Source organism: Apostichopus japonicus, chromosome 16 (genome assembly GCF_037975245.1).
Source record: "Apostichopus japonicus isolate 1M-3 chromosome 16, ASM3797524v1, whole genome shotgun sequence".
In the NCBI taxonomy this organism is placed as follows: domain Eukaryota; kingdom Metazoa; phylum Echinodermata; class Holothuroidea; order Aspidochirotida; family Stichopodidae; genus Apostichopus; species Apostichopus japonicus.
In genome coordinates, this window is record NC_092576.1 from 19,795,900 (window position 1) to 19,813,500 (window position 17,601).

The 17,601-nt window shown below is 35.6% G+C and overlaps 2 protein-coding genes across 2 annotated transcripts in view; both read right to left on the reverse strand.

Moving 5' to 3' along the window:
• Positions 1-1,442: 1,442 nt before the first annotated feature.
• Positions 1,443-5,227, reverse strand: LOC139983476 (uncharacterized). The gene is made up of 2 exons (XM_071997033.1): positions 4,909-5,227; positions 1,443-4,048 (listed from the first exon to the last, which is right to left on the reverse strand). Exons 1-2 carry the CDS (start codon positions 5,219-5,221, stop codon positions 3,774-3,776), a joined length of 588 nt encoding a protein of 195 aa, XP_071853134.1. The 5' UTR covers positions 5,222-5,227; the 3' UTR covers positions 1,443-3,773.
• A 2,700-nt stretch (positions 5,228-7,927) lies between these two features.
• The window catches only part of LOC139982770 (angiopoietin-1 receptor-like), a 47,654-nt gene continuing 37,980 nt past the window's right edge, over positions 7,928-17,601 (reverse strand). The window contains exons 11-22 of the mRNA XM_071995857.1: positions 14,731-14,807; positions 14,040-14,271; positions 13,200-13,529; positions 12,619-12,694; positions 12,466-12,533; positions 11,453-11,793; positions 10,226-10,322; positions 9,739-9,818; positions 9,165-9,299; positions 8,742-8,871; positions 8,457-8,584; positions 7,928-8,064 (exon numbers count right to left, since the gene is read on the reverse strand). Coding sequence (XP_071851958.1) covers positions 8,854-8,871; positions 9,165-9,299; positions 9,739-9,818; positions 10,226-10,322; positions 11,453-11,793; positions 12,466-12,533; positions 12,619-12,694; positions 13,200-13,529; positions 14,040-14,271; positions 14,731-14,807 — 1,454 coding nt within the window. The 3' untranslated portion in view covers positions 7,928-8,064; positions 8,457-8,584; positions 8,742-8,853. The remainder of the gene's footprint in view (positions 8,065-8,456; positions 8,585-8,741; positions 8,872-9,164; positions 9,300-9,738; positions 9,819-10,225; positions 10,323-11,452; positions 11,794-12,465; positions 12,534-12,618; positions 12,695-13,199; positions 13,530-14,039; positions 14,272-14,730; positions 14,808-17,601) is intronic.

Below are 17,601 nucleotides of genomic sequence, written 5' to 3' on the forward strand. Positions count from 1 at the left end.
ATATAGGTTTTGCATTCACAAAAATAATACGAAGGTCGTCTACTGTGCACCATGTGCATATCATATAGGCAAGCGTCGGTTATTACATTGCATGCCAATAACATACAATCATTTGCCGTGTTATTACACTTCCATATTGGTTAGAATTACTGGGGAAGTCGTTACCATAATTTTGATGATAATAATATCAGTTTAATCATTGGAAAACACATTGCAAATAATTTTTCGCTCAGTAGGTGCCCGATAAATTATCAGCATTTTGCCCGAGTTTTCACCCAAAAAAATTGGTTCGGGGGTGCAGACCCAGCCCCCCAGCCTCCTACGCCTATGAAGCCAACACCAATCACCCTTGTACCTTGCCAACAGTTGCTAACATCGTTGAACTTTCCTTAGTTCGTTTTACTAGAAACAATGGTACAAACAAGTCAACAAGGAAGAGATTTAAGCTGATTGAGTTTGTAACTAACATATGACTAAAAAGTCAGTTAGTGGATATGAAGATTGTTTACAACTGGGGACTTCTGCTCAAAGAAACTTTTGAATGATGTTTTTCACGTTTTATGACGAATACAGGCTGGCATTGCATGTAATTATATTGAGAAGGATGAAGATTTGTTTTCTTGGTTTGAACCTATACGTGCAAAGTGACACATTTTTTTTTGTGTTTGACATGGGACTGAGGATATACATATATATCCACAATGTAATTGCGAGGAATAATATGACATATCCCAAGGTGACTTTATTTAGATTATTTATCTTTGATTGGGTGAGAATGTTCAATTCCACAAAACGAAAGTACCGTGTACCAGTGCAACATGGGAGTCTATCATTAAAGCATCTGTCAATCATCAAAGACAAAAATGTAACCACCACAATGCAAAAATGCATTGTGGATTCGATGATATAACTGGAGCTTTTTTCTTCATAAATCTTACAAAATAACTGACAACAGTTAATTTGTATTACCAAATTGAACATCATAGCGTGATACCTTGGCTTTCCAAGGGATCTACGCCAGTGGTACTGAACCTGGTATCTCGGACCTTTCTATAGAAAGTGCGATTCGTGAAAGCATGTGATTAATGAGGGCGTCAAATGGGGAATCTTAAAAGCTCTTTACTTTTTCTTCTATCTATTTAAAGATAAAATTTTCCTTCCAAGTTCATATGAGAAGGACAATTTATCTCCCATTATCTTACGAATGTGTTGATGGAATCTTGCTGACGAGATGTTGAGGTTAATGAATATTTGTAAAGTTCTAGGGGAGCCGTGGTAACACAAAAAGGGAAGCAATGGTGAACAGTGTTATGTCCGTAGCTGGTAATGGTACAAACCATGTCATTTCTTTCCCTTGCTATAAATCTATTCCCTGTGTTTTCACTGAAACATCTGAGTGAGAAAAAAAGGGGCACACATCCACCTATTACCTCAGATATTAATGCGTTCACATTGAGTCAAGATATGCACGCAAACAAGAGTCTCATCTTGTCTGAGTGTGACCCACTTTATTTTTACTTAAACAACAAAGTGAGCATATAACATAACAGCAACTTTCAGGAAGACAAATGCTTGAATTTATGTATAGCAAAAACATAGGGTGTAGAAAGATGATTTCTATTTTGTCACATACTTTCACTTTGACTTCAGCAGCATATCACATGATATATGTTACGATCAACTCGATCAAGGCCAGAATACACCTCCCTTTGGGTTCACAACTCAAATGACTAAACAATACACTGTAAAACTTAACTTTAAATATAACAATAAGTATTTATTTAATTGTGTGTTCAAGGTAATTAAAATCAAACAAAGATCATATATCAATATCTAAGCAGTTTACAGTAAAACAGATTTAATTAGTTACTCTGTAATTTACTCACGACCTGGTGTGCGCCGCGACACGAGCTGCAGCATAAGTCCAGTGACAAAACGTCCTGGCAATTATTCCAGCGTACAATTAATGGTGAAACTTGTCGGCGGACGAATGTCCAATATTGAAGAAATCCAGCTCCCAACTTGATGACTTCCACTTCGGAGGTTGACTATGAATAAATGTCCAAGTTGCGCAGCTTGTTTATCCTTGGATTCCTGTCCTTGGGTTACTCAGAGGCCACAATAAGTAGTGCTGATTGGCACAGAACCGAAGACGGCTACACAACGATGGACGACTTCGAAGCCGGTAAACTTGTGACAAATCCACTAATATAAAGACAGCTATAACTTCACTGTCAAACTAAGTGAGTATTTACTCACACTTGAATTGTAGGATTCACTTGAGCGAGATCTTATTAAATTCCTGGAGCCAAGATGGTTACAACTTTTTGATCTCCAATTATCAGGTGCTTATATAGCATTTCCACAAGTCCAGAAAGATCTTGCAACGTCCATCCATTCTAGAAGCATCTTACAGTAGCTCCAGCTCAGTTCAACCAATCCAAAAGGTCACTTCACCTTTCCAGGAAATCCTCACCTAGTGTTCTAAAAATAGCACAGGGGATGTCCCCTTGGCAGCAGTCCAATGTTCTAGCATGTTCCAATGTGTACTGTGTTGAGATGATATAAATTGTTCTCAAATGTTCTAACTCTTCTAGAATATTCTCAACTTTTCCAAATAATCTACACACACCAGATATGCACACCTACCAAGCATTTCTATTCTAAGATTCTTAGATTAATTATAACATTCTATAATATTGACTAATAATGCAACTATTTGTTGCAAAAAACATACAAATTATTGACATTACTTAGGGGCCCTGTAACACATATCACCTGATGACAAAGTTGTTCTCTGTTGAGTTAACTCAATTTTATTGTCACCATTCAGTAACTTACCGAACATGGGTGTACTTTCATAAACTGCCAAAGCTTGGTGACAGACGTATTGAAAAAGAAACGAGCAGGAACTGTCGGAATTCAAACAAAGGGCAAATGCCTTGGGTGACGATCCAATCGAATTTTAAGGTTGAAAGAAATGTTTTCAAGCATTCGTCTTGCTTCTTGTTAAAAACAGCGTTCTGCAAAACGGTTTTCTCTAAGCAGGTAGTTAGGGTTTATAGCTCTTTTAAGTAATGCACACGTTTCTCAAACAAGCTGTTCTTGCTCTCACACTGGTTTTGAAATTTAAAACGTAATATATAATCGCTTCTTGTTCGCTTGTGATGATTATTTAACAGAAAACAGCAATATTGAGGAAAGAAAATTGATCTAGAAATACTATAGATGAAAGAAAGATTTATGTGATATTCATAACTTACACCAATTAGTCAATATAAAATCAGAAGTGACTTCTGTAAGTGCAGCTTTCACCTGTAATATATTTATCGACTGTACCAATTCACCTTTGGTGAAGGATGTTCGTTAAAACATCATTCAAAATCGGAGTTAAAGTAATGCATTTTAGATAAAAGAAATTCTCCACAATATTTCAAATTAGTGAACAAAACTTAATTAATGAAAAAAAAATAGTGAAGTAAAACAAAATATATGGATATTCTCAGATACCTTATTTTAATTTAAATTAGCATGCCAATTGAATAATTCCTCAGGTTCACTCGAGCATTGATAATTTTGCATACTCTACCCAAAGTACTGCCATTGGGATTCATCCTTGAGCGCATCTAATTTTCAGCCTTCTATGGTTTGGCAGAGTGTGTAATTAGTTGACAATATGCGTTTGTATTCTGTGTTTTCTTAGAATAGAGATGAAGTGAGGATGAACACTGTGAGTAAACATTCCAAATATATCAAATATATAGGATACACAATTACAAACCTCGTACTATCAACAGTTTTAGACCTTGTTTTGCAACACTCCTCTCATGGATGTTATGACACTCATAGACACCAGCATCATCTACCTCAACTTGTCCACTGATACTCCAAGTATCCTGTCCATTAATATCATTGTTTCTTACATTATCCTTCGACCATCTGAAGTCTGCAACATTCTTTGATCCGGTGATGTTCATTCCAATGCTTACACGTGTATCACCAGCATTGACAGTTACTGAGACCAACTCATCACTGGGTGCAATATCAGCTGAAATTAAATATGTTGTAACAATCCATGATTTATATTGGCTAGTGTAAATTTATATTGTATTAAATACTAGATCGAACATTTAACAAAATGTTGACGAGATTATCATTTAGAATAAGTTTAATTATCCGCACTTATTATATTACATTTCATCATTAATGACTCAGTATAATAAATTCTACAGTAAAAATATCAGTAAAACTTTACAAGAACTTTTAATATTATGGTACATAATTAGCTGGATATGTATGCTTGCATCTGTCTCACCTTGATATTAACAAGTTGACTCCACAAAGAGATCTAATGTCAAGCATGGAATCTTATTCAAGAGTCCAACATAATGCTGATGTCATAGTCCTCCAAATGTGTGCGTAGGAGCAGGAAGCTTTAAAAAATGTATTTTGATTTGTCCAGCAAACGTCGTATTCGTACATACTGAAGTTGACATTTACACATTATCCTCAGTCACATTACTGCATTGTAATTAAAGACATGTTGTAGGTACAGTGCCACAATCTTCCGGATTCTAATTAGCAGTACCAATGCCTGCCCTTAATTAGACTATGTTAATACAATATTATTTTTATGTTATTGCTTCAACCACTTTTGCCTCCCAGCTAGAACATTGTTCGCCAATAAAATGATCTTTTCAGGAAATATATTTATAAATATGCATATGGAATATAACATGACACTTGTAAAAATTATAATCTCACAGTATGTAACCGGCCATTCTGAACACGCTGCTCCAGTAATCTTGTCCAAATATAATTATCATCCCACTTGTGATAATACAATGTTAGTATTATCTTATTATATTATGTATGACAAGCCTTTAACTTCAGCTGTGAGTAACTTACCATCTGATCTCATAAATATCCCTGAGATCCATGTGTTGATCGTTCCATCCAACGCAGCTTCACATCCAAACACTCCAAAGACATCATTATTTCCATTATTGTCCAATGTTACTCTCCAATGTTTATAGTTACCACTAGTTTGCCAGACTGGAGCTGGTGGATCTACATTTTCATTAGCATCATTCCTTGTCCAAACAGTCCTGAAAGACTCTACTTGGGCAGTCACTGCAATATCATTGGCTTCGCTAAGGTGACACTGATAGTGTGTGTTACTACTTTCAGACTCAAATGGCTTTATACCCATGAAAGTCATCTGTACTGGTTCTATTGAGAGATAACATGTAAACTGTCAATGAAATAAATCATGCATTAAGCTTCTTGAAAACAAAACAGATATAGGCTCTCTCTTATTACAGTGTATCATCTTCTCTAATACGTTAATACAAATGAATTACAACAGACGATCAAATGTACTAGAATATTTCTCAGCTGTGTTGGCAATTATTGAAAATAACCGAGAAATATGTCAGGGACACAGAGAGAAAGACATATACCGGGAAACACTGGCGGATCCAGGGCCTTTGTTTGGGAGGGGCCAAAGTGGCATTAGAGTGATATGGGGGAGGGGTCTAAGGAGAGGGGGTGTCCCCCTCCCCTTTGGAAAATTTTCTGTTGCTGAATGCCCTCAGATGCAATTTGGTGCGACAAAAGTTTACAATGGTGATGTTAATTTACTTCTAAAAAAATGTTTCCCAGGTGTAATTTTCTAAAATATTTATAAAACAAAGTTGGGATCATCTTTCTCAAGAAATGTTATTTCTCATAGGTTACAAATTCTTACAACCAGCCTGTTACTGCAAAATGGTGTTAAACTGTAAATCCTCACGCTCATACATTTACATAGCTTCCAACTCTTGAGAAGGCAAATGCTGGTCCATGCCACGAATAGCCGTCCTGGGGGAGGGGTATAAGGGGAGGGGGACACCCCTTTTGCTTTTTTTGGAATCCTGGTGATGCCTACATGTAAAATGGTGGCACTTAGAAAGGCTTTTGTCGCCCACAATTTTCTGAGAGATATGCATTTTTTGTGTGTAACATCAATAAATTGAATAGTAGGTGATAATTCATTCTTTCCCGTGGCATGAAAATGTTCGCTGCTTGCCCCAATGAAAAGAAATATAGGCTAATTTGAGGTTCAAATGATGCTGTAAAGGAGGTTTTATACTCTATTATGCTAAATGCTAAAGAAATGATGGTTGCTAAGTCAATATTTGATGCAAATTTTTGTATGTATACTTGACAATTACAATGCGGTTTTTCGGACGCTTGTGCGGGTCAGCGGGTTTGGGTGTTAGAATGCGGGTCTAATTCCCGCGATTTGCGGGTCAGTTGGGAGCTCTGCATTTAATTTTAAACCAGAAAACGAAAAGGTTTAGACTAGTCTACCACTGCTATTCCTCTCGATTTTTTTAATTTCCAATCATATGATTTAGCGGATGTTCGGAAACACTTTTTGGCTCATCTCTGGGGGGGGGGGCATGGCCCCCCTTGCCCCCCCCCCCCCTTGGATCCGCCAGTGCCAGGAAATGTATTGGCATCAACACAGCTTTGCTCTGAACCCAACCATAATAGAAAACAAGGGAACGAGAAGAAAAGATGGTTATCATATATTGCAATACCGCATCAGGAAACCAGCCTAACTTACAAATCACAAAGCCAATCGGCATCATGATTCCTTGCCTCATTTTAGATTCGAGAACCTTTAACAGTAACCCTGCATGCAAGAGTTCAAAATGTTAAACATTGCTCACATTAATTTATCTGCAAGGTCCAGATTGTAATAGTTAGACTTTCATACCAACTAACAAGTTCATTCATGCTGTACTTTAGACGTGTGTGTATTCCAAGGTTTTCAGACTTCTAATAATCACAAGTGACGTTTGACCCTCCAAGAAGCAAAAGTATTCTGGTACTCACTAATGTGGACGTAAATATCAAATATTAGAGTAATTCAATAGCTTCCATACTTTATCAATTTTAAAAGGTTTTACAGAGTTGAATCTCAGTTTACATCAAATGACCTTTGATATTCTATAGAGCTCAACAAGTTCCTTGTACTAAACATGACATCGTAGTAATATTATAGATATTCTCAAGAAATTCCAAAGTCAATGTACAAAGAATATTAGGTTTTCTAAAATTTATTTGAACAATTCCCTCCACATAAATCAATATAACTTTTAATATTATATTTAACAAACTATAACATAAACAGAATTCTTTTCATAAAAACACTGGTGTTATTGTCATGTACCACAGTGCGATGGTGTATGTCTATGCCAGAGAGTAAACATATTGTAAAGGTGAATATATACACTAGATTAGCTGTAAAAAAAATGTACTCAAATATTTCTGTTCTAAGACATATTAAAATTTAAGTATGAGTAAAACCATCCTTTAATTATACCTACATGGCAGTAGCTAGCCTGTGCTTTTAACTTTGACCAATGTTGTTATCTTGAAGTAACGTCCTTATCTTGGTTATTTGCATTCGCCTTCTAGCATCTCAACTGGCGCCTGGGTTTAATGTGGGCTCGGTATGTCCGGGCTTCCTTTGCCCAACTTAAATAGTGCAGATAACATTTGTTTAACCATATTGGTCAATACATAAAACAACTTTATTCAAAAATAAGGACACCTAACTATTTAGACTGTGAACTGGTCATTTCTGTCCAAATTTATCGCTGGAAATTTCTTACATTTCAACATGTTCAGCCCGTATGTTTATTGTGTAAATATGAATGAAAAGACGACTGAAGGGTAAAATCATGTATAACACCACAATGCCATTCGTTTCTTGTTTGATTTTTGCAAAGATTCCCTTTATTAACAGGTTGGGTAGAGGCGGGAGTTTACAAGGTGATGATAGTTTACTATAATTTTATACACAAGTACCAACAAAGCTACAGCTAATATTAACTGTATTATCATAATATTGTTGTATTCATTGTACGACATACCTTTGTGATAATCGCATTGGGGTTACACACTTTAATATTTTTAACAGTGTCAAACACTTGTATCGTTTGTCGCTTCTTCATCCTGTTGATCTCAGAGCAAACAGTCACATAAATTCCACTTCTGGATGCGCCATTTCTACAAAACAAAATCCACCCAAAAAACAATTTAGATACTATCAATGAGAACAGTAGTTGATACTGGAAACATTGAAGATGTAACAATATTATATGACAGTTGATCTGAGACAAATTTTACTGATGTGATATTGCCTAGTAGAACAATACAGCAATATATCAGGTAAAACAACTACTTTGTGTACTTAGGATCATCAACTTAGAGAAAGCTGAGACGGTTGTAATGCTTGCATTGGGTAAACACTGATACAAACAGTTTTGCTGTTTTACTTTGTCTTTTTAATTTTACAATTATTATCTATTTTGTTATATTTGTTCTCTCCGGAAGCAATTATGGTGTAATTTGCATGTTTTTTTAGGTGTTACAACTTCAATACCGGATTAAGAACTTACATGCAATGAATTAATGTTGCACCACGATCTCCAAATCCTGTAGCTGCGATGAAATTTATAAGGGGTGTTAGGCTATCACCACTCTTTGGCCAGTTGTTTAGTATAAAGCGATTAACCTTGATAGATTCCTGAAAGCAAAACGAAAATGCATGGAACAGTACTGCTCTTCACAAGGTTTCCCTTCGATTGGAAGTTAGTGTTGAATGCCTTATTATCATGTTAAATATAAATAAGAATGATAAAGTAAGTAAATACAAACAATTTATGAACATATTTGGGTCTTACCCGATACGATCCGTGGGCAACCTGACACTGATGGATTGTATAAAGCTGTTTTTTTCTCAATGAGGCACGTGGATATTGTTATTGTTCCGAACTCGCTGTCGTTTACATCTGGCTAATATTTTATAGTATCCTGTGTTGTGATACAATTAAAAACATACTGTTGACAGATTTCAACAGACAGATGTGCCACGCAGATCATACTCCTTCATTTATTGATATCAGTATGACTACAGCAAGTATGACATATTTTATTTGGGTTCGAAAGTAAAGGTAAACATACGAAAGAATTGTTCCAATGTTAGTAACGTAATAAAAAAAAAACAACCAGAAGAGACTAGTAATATCAGTTGTCTGCGCTAATTCGAGGCGAGGAATATTAAAACTTTTAAGAATAGTATGATATAGCCTAATTTAATGAATTACATGATTTCCCGAGTCTGAATCATTCAACATAATAATAGTCTGACATTGATAGTCAAACACGAGTCGCCAAAAGTCTTCAACAGTATTCGGCAAAGGTGCCTGTGTCATAATCAAAGTTTGATTCAATCCAGGAATCTGTAGACAAAGAAATACACCCCAAAAAATATTTAACAATATAACAATAGCGCTTTGATTATTCCAGTTAACATCTCAAAGTAAACAAGAAGAAAGGCAACAAAAACTTCAAGTTGGTCGACCGCATAACTCTTTTACTTATTGTATTTATTTAAAATGACGCAAAATAATAATATTTCAGAGGAATTGTTCCGCTTTTAACCGAATTAGGTGCTCTATTCAATGTTATTTAAATATATCCAAGTGGATACACGTGGTTGCGATCCCAGCAAAGCATTTTCTACATAGCGATAGTAATCATGTCTCGTATAGCTCAGCTGGGTAGTGTACAGGACATATTATCCTGATTTCACTGGTTTGACTACCGAACTAGCCAAAAAGTGTTTCTCGCCTTACCTTGAACTTAAAGCACTGATTGCCTAAAGATTTTAATACTTACATTCACGACAGAAGCGTTAATGTAATCGTTTCCTCCCTGAGTGAGGCACACGGATTTCAGCAAAGGTCGATGGTTGTCCACTGTGAGGAGAAGTTGTAATATGACATTAAATGGACTACATAGAGAAGTGATAGGCTATTCACAACAATTTAAGTTGCTTCTGACAATCCAGTTTTTGCTATTTTAGCTATGTTAACTGTTCCGCTTTACTAAGTTTGTTGCCAACTGTTGACGCTTTGCCCTTAATTCCTAAGTTCATCAGCTGTCAGACGAATACATGTTGTCATATTCATTGGCATCAATTTAAATCTTTCATGACGTTTGACAGATTAAACTGATATTGTGTGCCCAAAAGTGTCACCTTGTTAGGAATATGAAAATTATGCAAGGGTTTATAGTTATTTGAATTATATTTATACATGTGTTTGGTTATTATCTTGTAACATGCAGTTTTCATTAATTTGTTCTTCCTCGTCGAGGTACTCACGTGGTACAATATCTCCAAATCTGTTCTTGTGCAAGTTTTCAGGGGATGCCCCAGAGAATGAGCCTGCATTTTTGCCGGGACTTACTTCTTCCAAACTCTGAACATAAAAACAAAAACAATATTTAACAGTCATCACTTAACAATAAATGTTGAATCAAAATTAAAGGCGAGTGAAAATAAAATATTAAGTTTATGTGATATTTATTATCTCTTGTATAAAATGACAAGATTATTGTGGAAAATGACGATACCAAAATGAATGTCAATTTCCGCATGGCATCTTGTGTTCCTCAGACGGTAACAACATATGTCAAAACAGTTTAAACGAATACACGTATTTAGTCTATGTATCGAGTGCACTTTGCTTCTACCCGATAATGGTATCTGTATCTGTTTTGTCATATTTCGTGTGTGTGTTTTTCCTCTCCTGCTTTGCTGAGAACATACATATCGGTTAGTATATTAATATTTAGCTGTTGTATCTCTCAAATAATCGCTGCATGTTCATGCAGTTTACACAATGTACATAGTGATCCAGTTTTGCTCTTTCGATGACATTTCTTCTTGCATATATATAGAAGCAAGACATTTCAACAATGGGCATATTTTTATCCTTTAGTTAGCTGAGTAAATGAGTTCGTATTTGCAGGGTTAAGTCAATGGTTATATTTTGCAACTAATGCAGAAACTGGGTTCGTGACAAAGGTACTGAATAGATGATTATTCTATAATGTCTCTATGTTAAACCTTTCGAAAAACCTGTAAGACAACGGTTACTTATTCAGTATAGTATTTCACCCACGTACAACACCTTGTTGTTATGATATGAACGTATGGTGATAGTTCGTTTCTAAATACTGGCAATAATCTTGTAACTGATACTATCTCGCCAAGTCCACGCTAAACAAACCGATCCTCATATTATTATCGTAATTATTTTTTCTAGGTTCAATTTCTCATCGACGCCCTATATTAATAATATCCTATAGGCAATCAACGAACATTCGAATTACTCAAGACTCTAGGTGATTGCATGATATCATCATGCCTATGTAACTTTCCTTTACGCACATGTTACCTTCTAAAATGACAAAAGACATTTTGATTCGATGTCCTTAAAATAAAACATATTAAACTTGAATATGTGCCCAACCTGTCGACAATTGTATAACAGTAATTTCACCTCTACTTTTTCGAATGATTTTTGCGTTATGAATTTATCATCACCTTAAAGGTAGCCGATATCATTTCTTTATCAGTAGAACTTCTAATGAACAACGGAAACCTGGAAATTGCCATCGGTTTCCTAAGAGAAAATTCATCATCAGCATTGTTTTGGTACATTCGGACATCTTCCATGTTTTCCCATTTGTTGCTTTCTTGTTTTGCTTGAGCTCCTCCATCTTTACGAGTAGATGGAATTTCATATCCATCAGTGGTGTCATCATTTCCTGTGGGTGACAGAATGCATTCTTCGTGTTTCTTAGAAGGAACATAGTGTACCACGTTGGCATGCCCACTATCTTTGCTCACATTTTCATAGGCAAAGGGGGCTTCGCTTGTAACCTCTGTAAGAATGAAACATTTGTAATGAATACATATTAAACAATACATATTAAACAAATAACGCAGGTGTTATGAACAATCACACTCATTGTTTTAGCAGTTGGTCGAAGAAAAAACAATCGTATTGCATTTGCTCAATGGGAAAAACAAGTTGTTTTAATATCAACGATGGATTATAGATGGGTCATTGCGAATCAACGACATTACTCATTTCACCGCAAGTGACACACATACCTATTGAATATTTTGTACTAAATGATGATTGAACAAACGTGGAATGCAACCTCTATATTTTATTATAGCAGTTCACGGAAAAGGAAGGATCAAATCTTATTAGACATTGATGGTTTTGTGTTCATGTTTAATTGATCTAAATTTATTAATAATGTAAACATGTGAACTGACGCCAGTTAAGAACAATATTGACTATAACGGTGTTAAGAAGAGTGAAATCATTAATGCGAGAAATGTAAGACTGCGATTACAAAACCAGCATATGTGCTTCTTCTATATGAATGGTGCTAGTGTCTCCTGCAAATAAACAGCATTGATGGCACTATAGGCTTTCATAAAATAAAATAGTAAATCTTTAAAGCCAACAGTATAGTGCAGCGTTGTTTGGCATTATATGTAGACAGATTTAATTAAAACCTACAATGAACTTACAAACTTACCTTTTGAGTCGTCTGCTTGTCGTTCCACAGTTTTAGGTTTGGATGTAGATCTCCTATATTTCCATATTCTTGAGAGGAAGAAAAGAACATCATTTTAAAATTAATGAAATTATAGCGTAACATCTAACCATGGCAACATATTCAGTGACTCACCCGTAAACTGCAACAAGAGCAATTATTGCAAGAGAGACCGTTCCAATTGTAACACCAACAATTAATCCAACGGATCCTGAAGGGAAGAACAAAAAGTTTCCTTTGATTGTTAATAAAGGTACGGATGTATATTGTGATGTTTCAGGTGATTGTTAGTTAAGGTGCGGATGTATATAGTGATGTTCCATTGATTGTTAAAGTGCGGATGTATATAGTAATATTTCCATGGTAACCAGCATTTGCCGGATATGACTGTCTCACATCGTAACGTTATAATGATACCAATGATATCATACGACTGATCTACAAAGACGTTCCATAGAAATAATTATAATATGGGTTAACAAATGACAGCAGTCTCAACATATTTTACTTGAAAAAGGAGAAAAACAACCAAGTAAATGCAAATGAATTTGTTTTGTTTTTTATTTATCTATTTCCCACACATACTATTGACAGTGATAACAGCATAACATAATGTTCGGGAACGCTACGATAAACTAGGACGTAGACGAAATAGTTAATGAACTTTTTTATCAAGTACAATGTTGCTCGAATCAGTAAGGAGTTGTTGTACTTACCCGTATCAGGCGAATTTGTTTTCACCATTTCCAAGATTGGACCGGGGGGTCCATCCCCATTTGGCCCTTCTCTCACAGCTACAACCCTGAAGTCATAGTCTGTGTCTGGTTCAAGTGACGTAATTATCACAGCATACTTATCTTGATCATTGCTTGCATTTACTCTTATAAAGGTACTCGGCCAAACGCTGCTCTCCGACAGCTTGGTTAGTAACCTATATTCAACCACTGGGGGAGTCCCAACGTCGCCATCCCATACCGGCCAGGTAATTGTTAGCGAAATTGAGCTGCTTTCACCAGCAGCTGGAACCGCTTGGTATTGTGGAAGTCCTTTAAAAAACAAAAAAGCCACTACAAATTCAAATAAAATTAATATAAATAATAAGCATCAGATTTTGCAAACAGTCATATGGTAACGCATTCCAAGAGAAACAACAACAACATGATAACATCAAAATTGACGAGAAAGGGTTAGTACATATAACTATTTTTTTTATTTCGATGTTATGTCTTGAAGGATCGTTTCTGCGCAATAAACATTCATTGAGCAATTTTGCTGGTAATGTTGTGCAACTGTGGTGTGACTGATTTATAAAATTGCCAACTTTAGCCTGCTTATTCCATTGCACTAGCTCATTTAATTTATTGACTTTTCAAAGGTCTGTTCAGCTCGCAAGTGTCATTAAGGAGTAGTAACGTTAAAGATTACAAAGCCTGAAAGTAGGGAATTTTTGGCAAACTCCCAGTTTAAGACACGGATGAAAATACTGTTCCCTTAAATAAATACTTGATTTACTTAAAAATAGTCGAACGAAATCGTTGTAAGATTAACCAACATACTTGGAACAAAGTAGTAAATTGTATTACTACTGGAGCTTTCCCCAACAGTCGTCTCTCGTGTCATCTGGATGCTGTAATTTCCTTCTACTCTGAGACCAGTCAACGTGAAGGAGGTGCTTGAAGGATCTTTTACCTCTTGTATGCCTACATGTGACGGTTCCAAGTTAATTGATGCATAGTAGATAGTAAACAAAGTCACACCATCACTACATGAACTACCACCAGTTGGAAGCTAAGTAGAAACAAAACGGATTAAATTTAAATTTGAATTGTAAAACATTGAGTGGTCTTATGATTTAGGGAAATCAATTTCCACTATATATTCTCACCACCCAGTTTATCAGAGTGTAAAAATGTTTTTCTCTGTACGATTTCTCCTTGAGAACAACGTCTCACTGTTATGTAAGGCAAAAGCAAGAGTGATACATATATAAAAGTGAAATAAAGGCAGTATGCAGCAAACTCAATGCGGCCCTAATGTCCCAGAAAATAGGGTTAACAGTACTACCGATATACAATACATTCATTAACTTAAAAAAAAGTGCTTCTAAATATTTCATTTCTGCACCATAACTAAAGCTATGATGTTAAATAACATTCTACAGTGTTATTGATTATTCCACAAATAATATCATAATAATATACGTGGAGAATAACATGATAATTGCATTGAAAATAAAATTATGTGCACCTTCCAAGATATTTTCACATTTTCCTGATCATCTCCAGCGACTTCTGCCGTAACATTCATTGGTTCATCTTGATCAACTTGTGTGAATATGAAATATGGACATTAAAAACGAGACCCCCGAAAAAATGAAATAAAGTCAATATATTGGTAACCATATTTTTCAAATATAACATGTGAAGCTGTCTACGGTATGTGATAAATGATGACATCCTGCTTCAGGAAATTTAAGTCATTCGTAGTTCGGTTTAAAAGAAGGCCAACCAATAACTCGTTTGGTGAGATCAAATTACCAGAATCTTAGACTACTTTTAAACGCACCTCTTCCGTTAGGTAAATCAACGACTACTTGGCTACGTACTTCATTCGAGTAGTTGGAGTGGTCCGGGGTAAAACCTGTTGTAATTCTCGGTGTGGTTTACATAGTATCATACAAGAAATTCCATCAGTGTCTCTGAAATATCCATCTCAGAATAAGGTTAGCCTTAGTAAAATCACTGACCGTGTAGACAAAGCAAGTCTATTGAAGTTTATTTATAGTGATAAAGAATACGTAGAACTATTTAGCTTGCGCTAAACTTCAGGTCCAAACTATATTTCTCGTAATGTTTATTTACTTTTTGGGAATAATAAAGTAACCATGAGTTCCAATTTTCATTGAGGTTCCTATGCTTTGTTATAGATTCTCAAACATGAAAATTAGGAGAATGGAATGTCCAAAATGTTGAAATTTTCTCAACTATTTATACTACATTTGAAATGTTGCTTTTTAATGATGAATTCCAATTTAGCTACATTCATTGAAGTCCATAGTCTGGACAACAACAAAAGGCCAATGCGTAAGATTTATTGTAACATGTAAGAACTCAAATCCACGTACTTTTTATGTTTAAATTTCGTGCTTATGAGTTATTTTTGCCTCGCCCTTAATAAATATTTTTTTTCAAAAAGAAGACATGAAAATGACATGGGAAATACTGACAAGGTATACTAACTTTCCAGAAAGTAGTAGTGTTACTGGTTTCCGTATAGTTTACGAGGGATGTGTTAGGGGTTTGAATCTGATGAATCTACCATCTTAGGTTTAATCGTTTAATGCGACCAAACAATCAATATGCTACGTTCACATAGGCCTACCTCACAATGTTGATCTACCTTATAGCCAAATTTAAAACGCCTAATTACCGGAGATTCACCCCTGGACACCAATTACGGCTCAGAGCTACATTCAAGAGACATTTAAGGATAAGATAAGTGCTGCAACTTCTGTTGCAGCTATGCAGTTTATGTAAAAATAAAAACAATAGGATGGGGAGGTTAGAAGGAGGTGTTCCTTAGCCCCTAATTTTTACTGTGATGTGCACTTTGTACTAGTGCATTACACTTGCAAAATGTCCTCCCTGCCTGATTGCTTGCTCCGAAGTGCCCCCCCCCCCCCTTTTGACTCTCAAGCGCCATAACTGAATGGGACGATATAGAGTTGTCCGTGTATAATTTACAGTTGCTTTTTTCCCACAATTTTCCAGATAAACTGCCAGTTGACCTGACTGATTATCAGTGTGGTATTCGAGACATGTTATATCGAGACCTTGGGTACTGAAACCTCTTTCAATGCATTACGTAATGACAGCGTCAAACAAAGTTGTTAAAATGTATTATAATTTATGCACAAGTTTACGCATCAAACAACATGGCGGTATCCTCTTATTGGCAGTAAAAATTGTGTAGTATCAGTTACACCCTTCTTGTGGAAAGATCCTGAAACAAAGCTAACGGCATATGTACTATTTCGATCGTGCAGAACGATGCAACCACTTTTGCTGAGCGATAATTGTCGACGAGGCTAACTGTCATTGACATGTTATCCACCAGCAATAATAATGTAATAATGTAAACAAAATTAATGTGACAGACAAATGAAACTGTGTAGGTACAGATACGTACAAATTTGGTGAATATTACAGGCCAAGCGACATGTTTCGAAAGATTCGAAATATTAGTTACCTTATTTCGTAAGTGTTCTTGTCATGTCACAGTCGGCGGCAAACAAGCACCATCAAAATAAATCGTTTGCGTAATACCATACATATGTAAAATTTTGAGAACCGAGACAATTGTTGCTTCATCAGGCTTTAATGAAAGTTATTGCAGTTATTAAATATTCAGAAAATTTATATAAGTCAAAATAGTATTACTTACCTTGTAAAGGAAAACAAAAATGTTAGCCTATAGAAAGACGCGCCGAGAAAAATACATGTTCATGACAGGCGAGAAACAGTAGCATGCTAGGTACTTTACAGTTTGGTCATGGACATTGTATCCAATGTTACTTCAGGACCCGAAAGCAGAACTCAGAAATAATTTAATAACAACATTACTAAGTAAGTTCGTCTGTACCCAAATCAATAGGGGCCGTTGCTGGGTAACGGGTATCTTTGTCCCAAGTATGAAAGCATACCGCTTTCAAATCTCTTGAGATTTCATATTTACCCAGCCTTAACGTCACTTCTACACCCACTAACATCCGAACACACGCCACCGCCATTGCATTGGTTACAGTTAATATTTAAAATGAAAATCCGAGTTTGTAGGTTTATAACAGCTGGAATATCCCTTAAGAACCTAGGGGCAATACGTTTTCAGTTTTCAGTAACAAAGCACTTTCAGGTGTATTTAACAAGAGATAACATGGAAAGGTTACTGTGATAATCATGAAATGCTGATATACAACACAACACAAATACTACTTCATTACAATTTACTAAAAAACAACGACTTTAGTTCCAACGACTTTAGTTTTAATTGCTTGCTATTCAAATATCCTTATGATCTACTCAAATAAAAAAAAAAAATCAACAATAGTAAACACAGTGC

Bases quoted from the DNA above. Each gene is read 5' to 3' on its own strand.
- LOC139983476 (XM_071997033.1), bottom strand. From the start codon at position 5,221: ATGACTTTCATGGGTATAAAGCCATTTGAGTCTGAAAGTAGTAACACA. The intron at 4,049-4,908 runs GTAAGTTACTCA...ATTTAATTTCAG, and splicing joins GATATTTATGAGATCAGATG to CTGATATTGCACCCAGTGAT.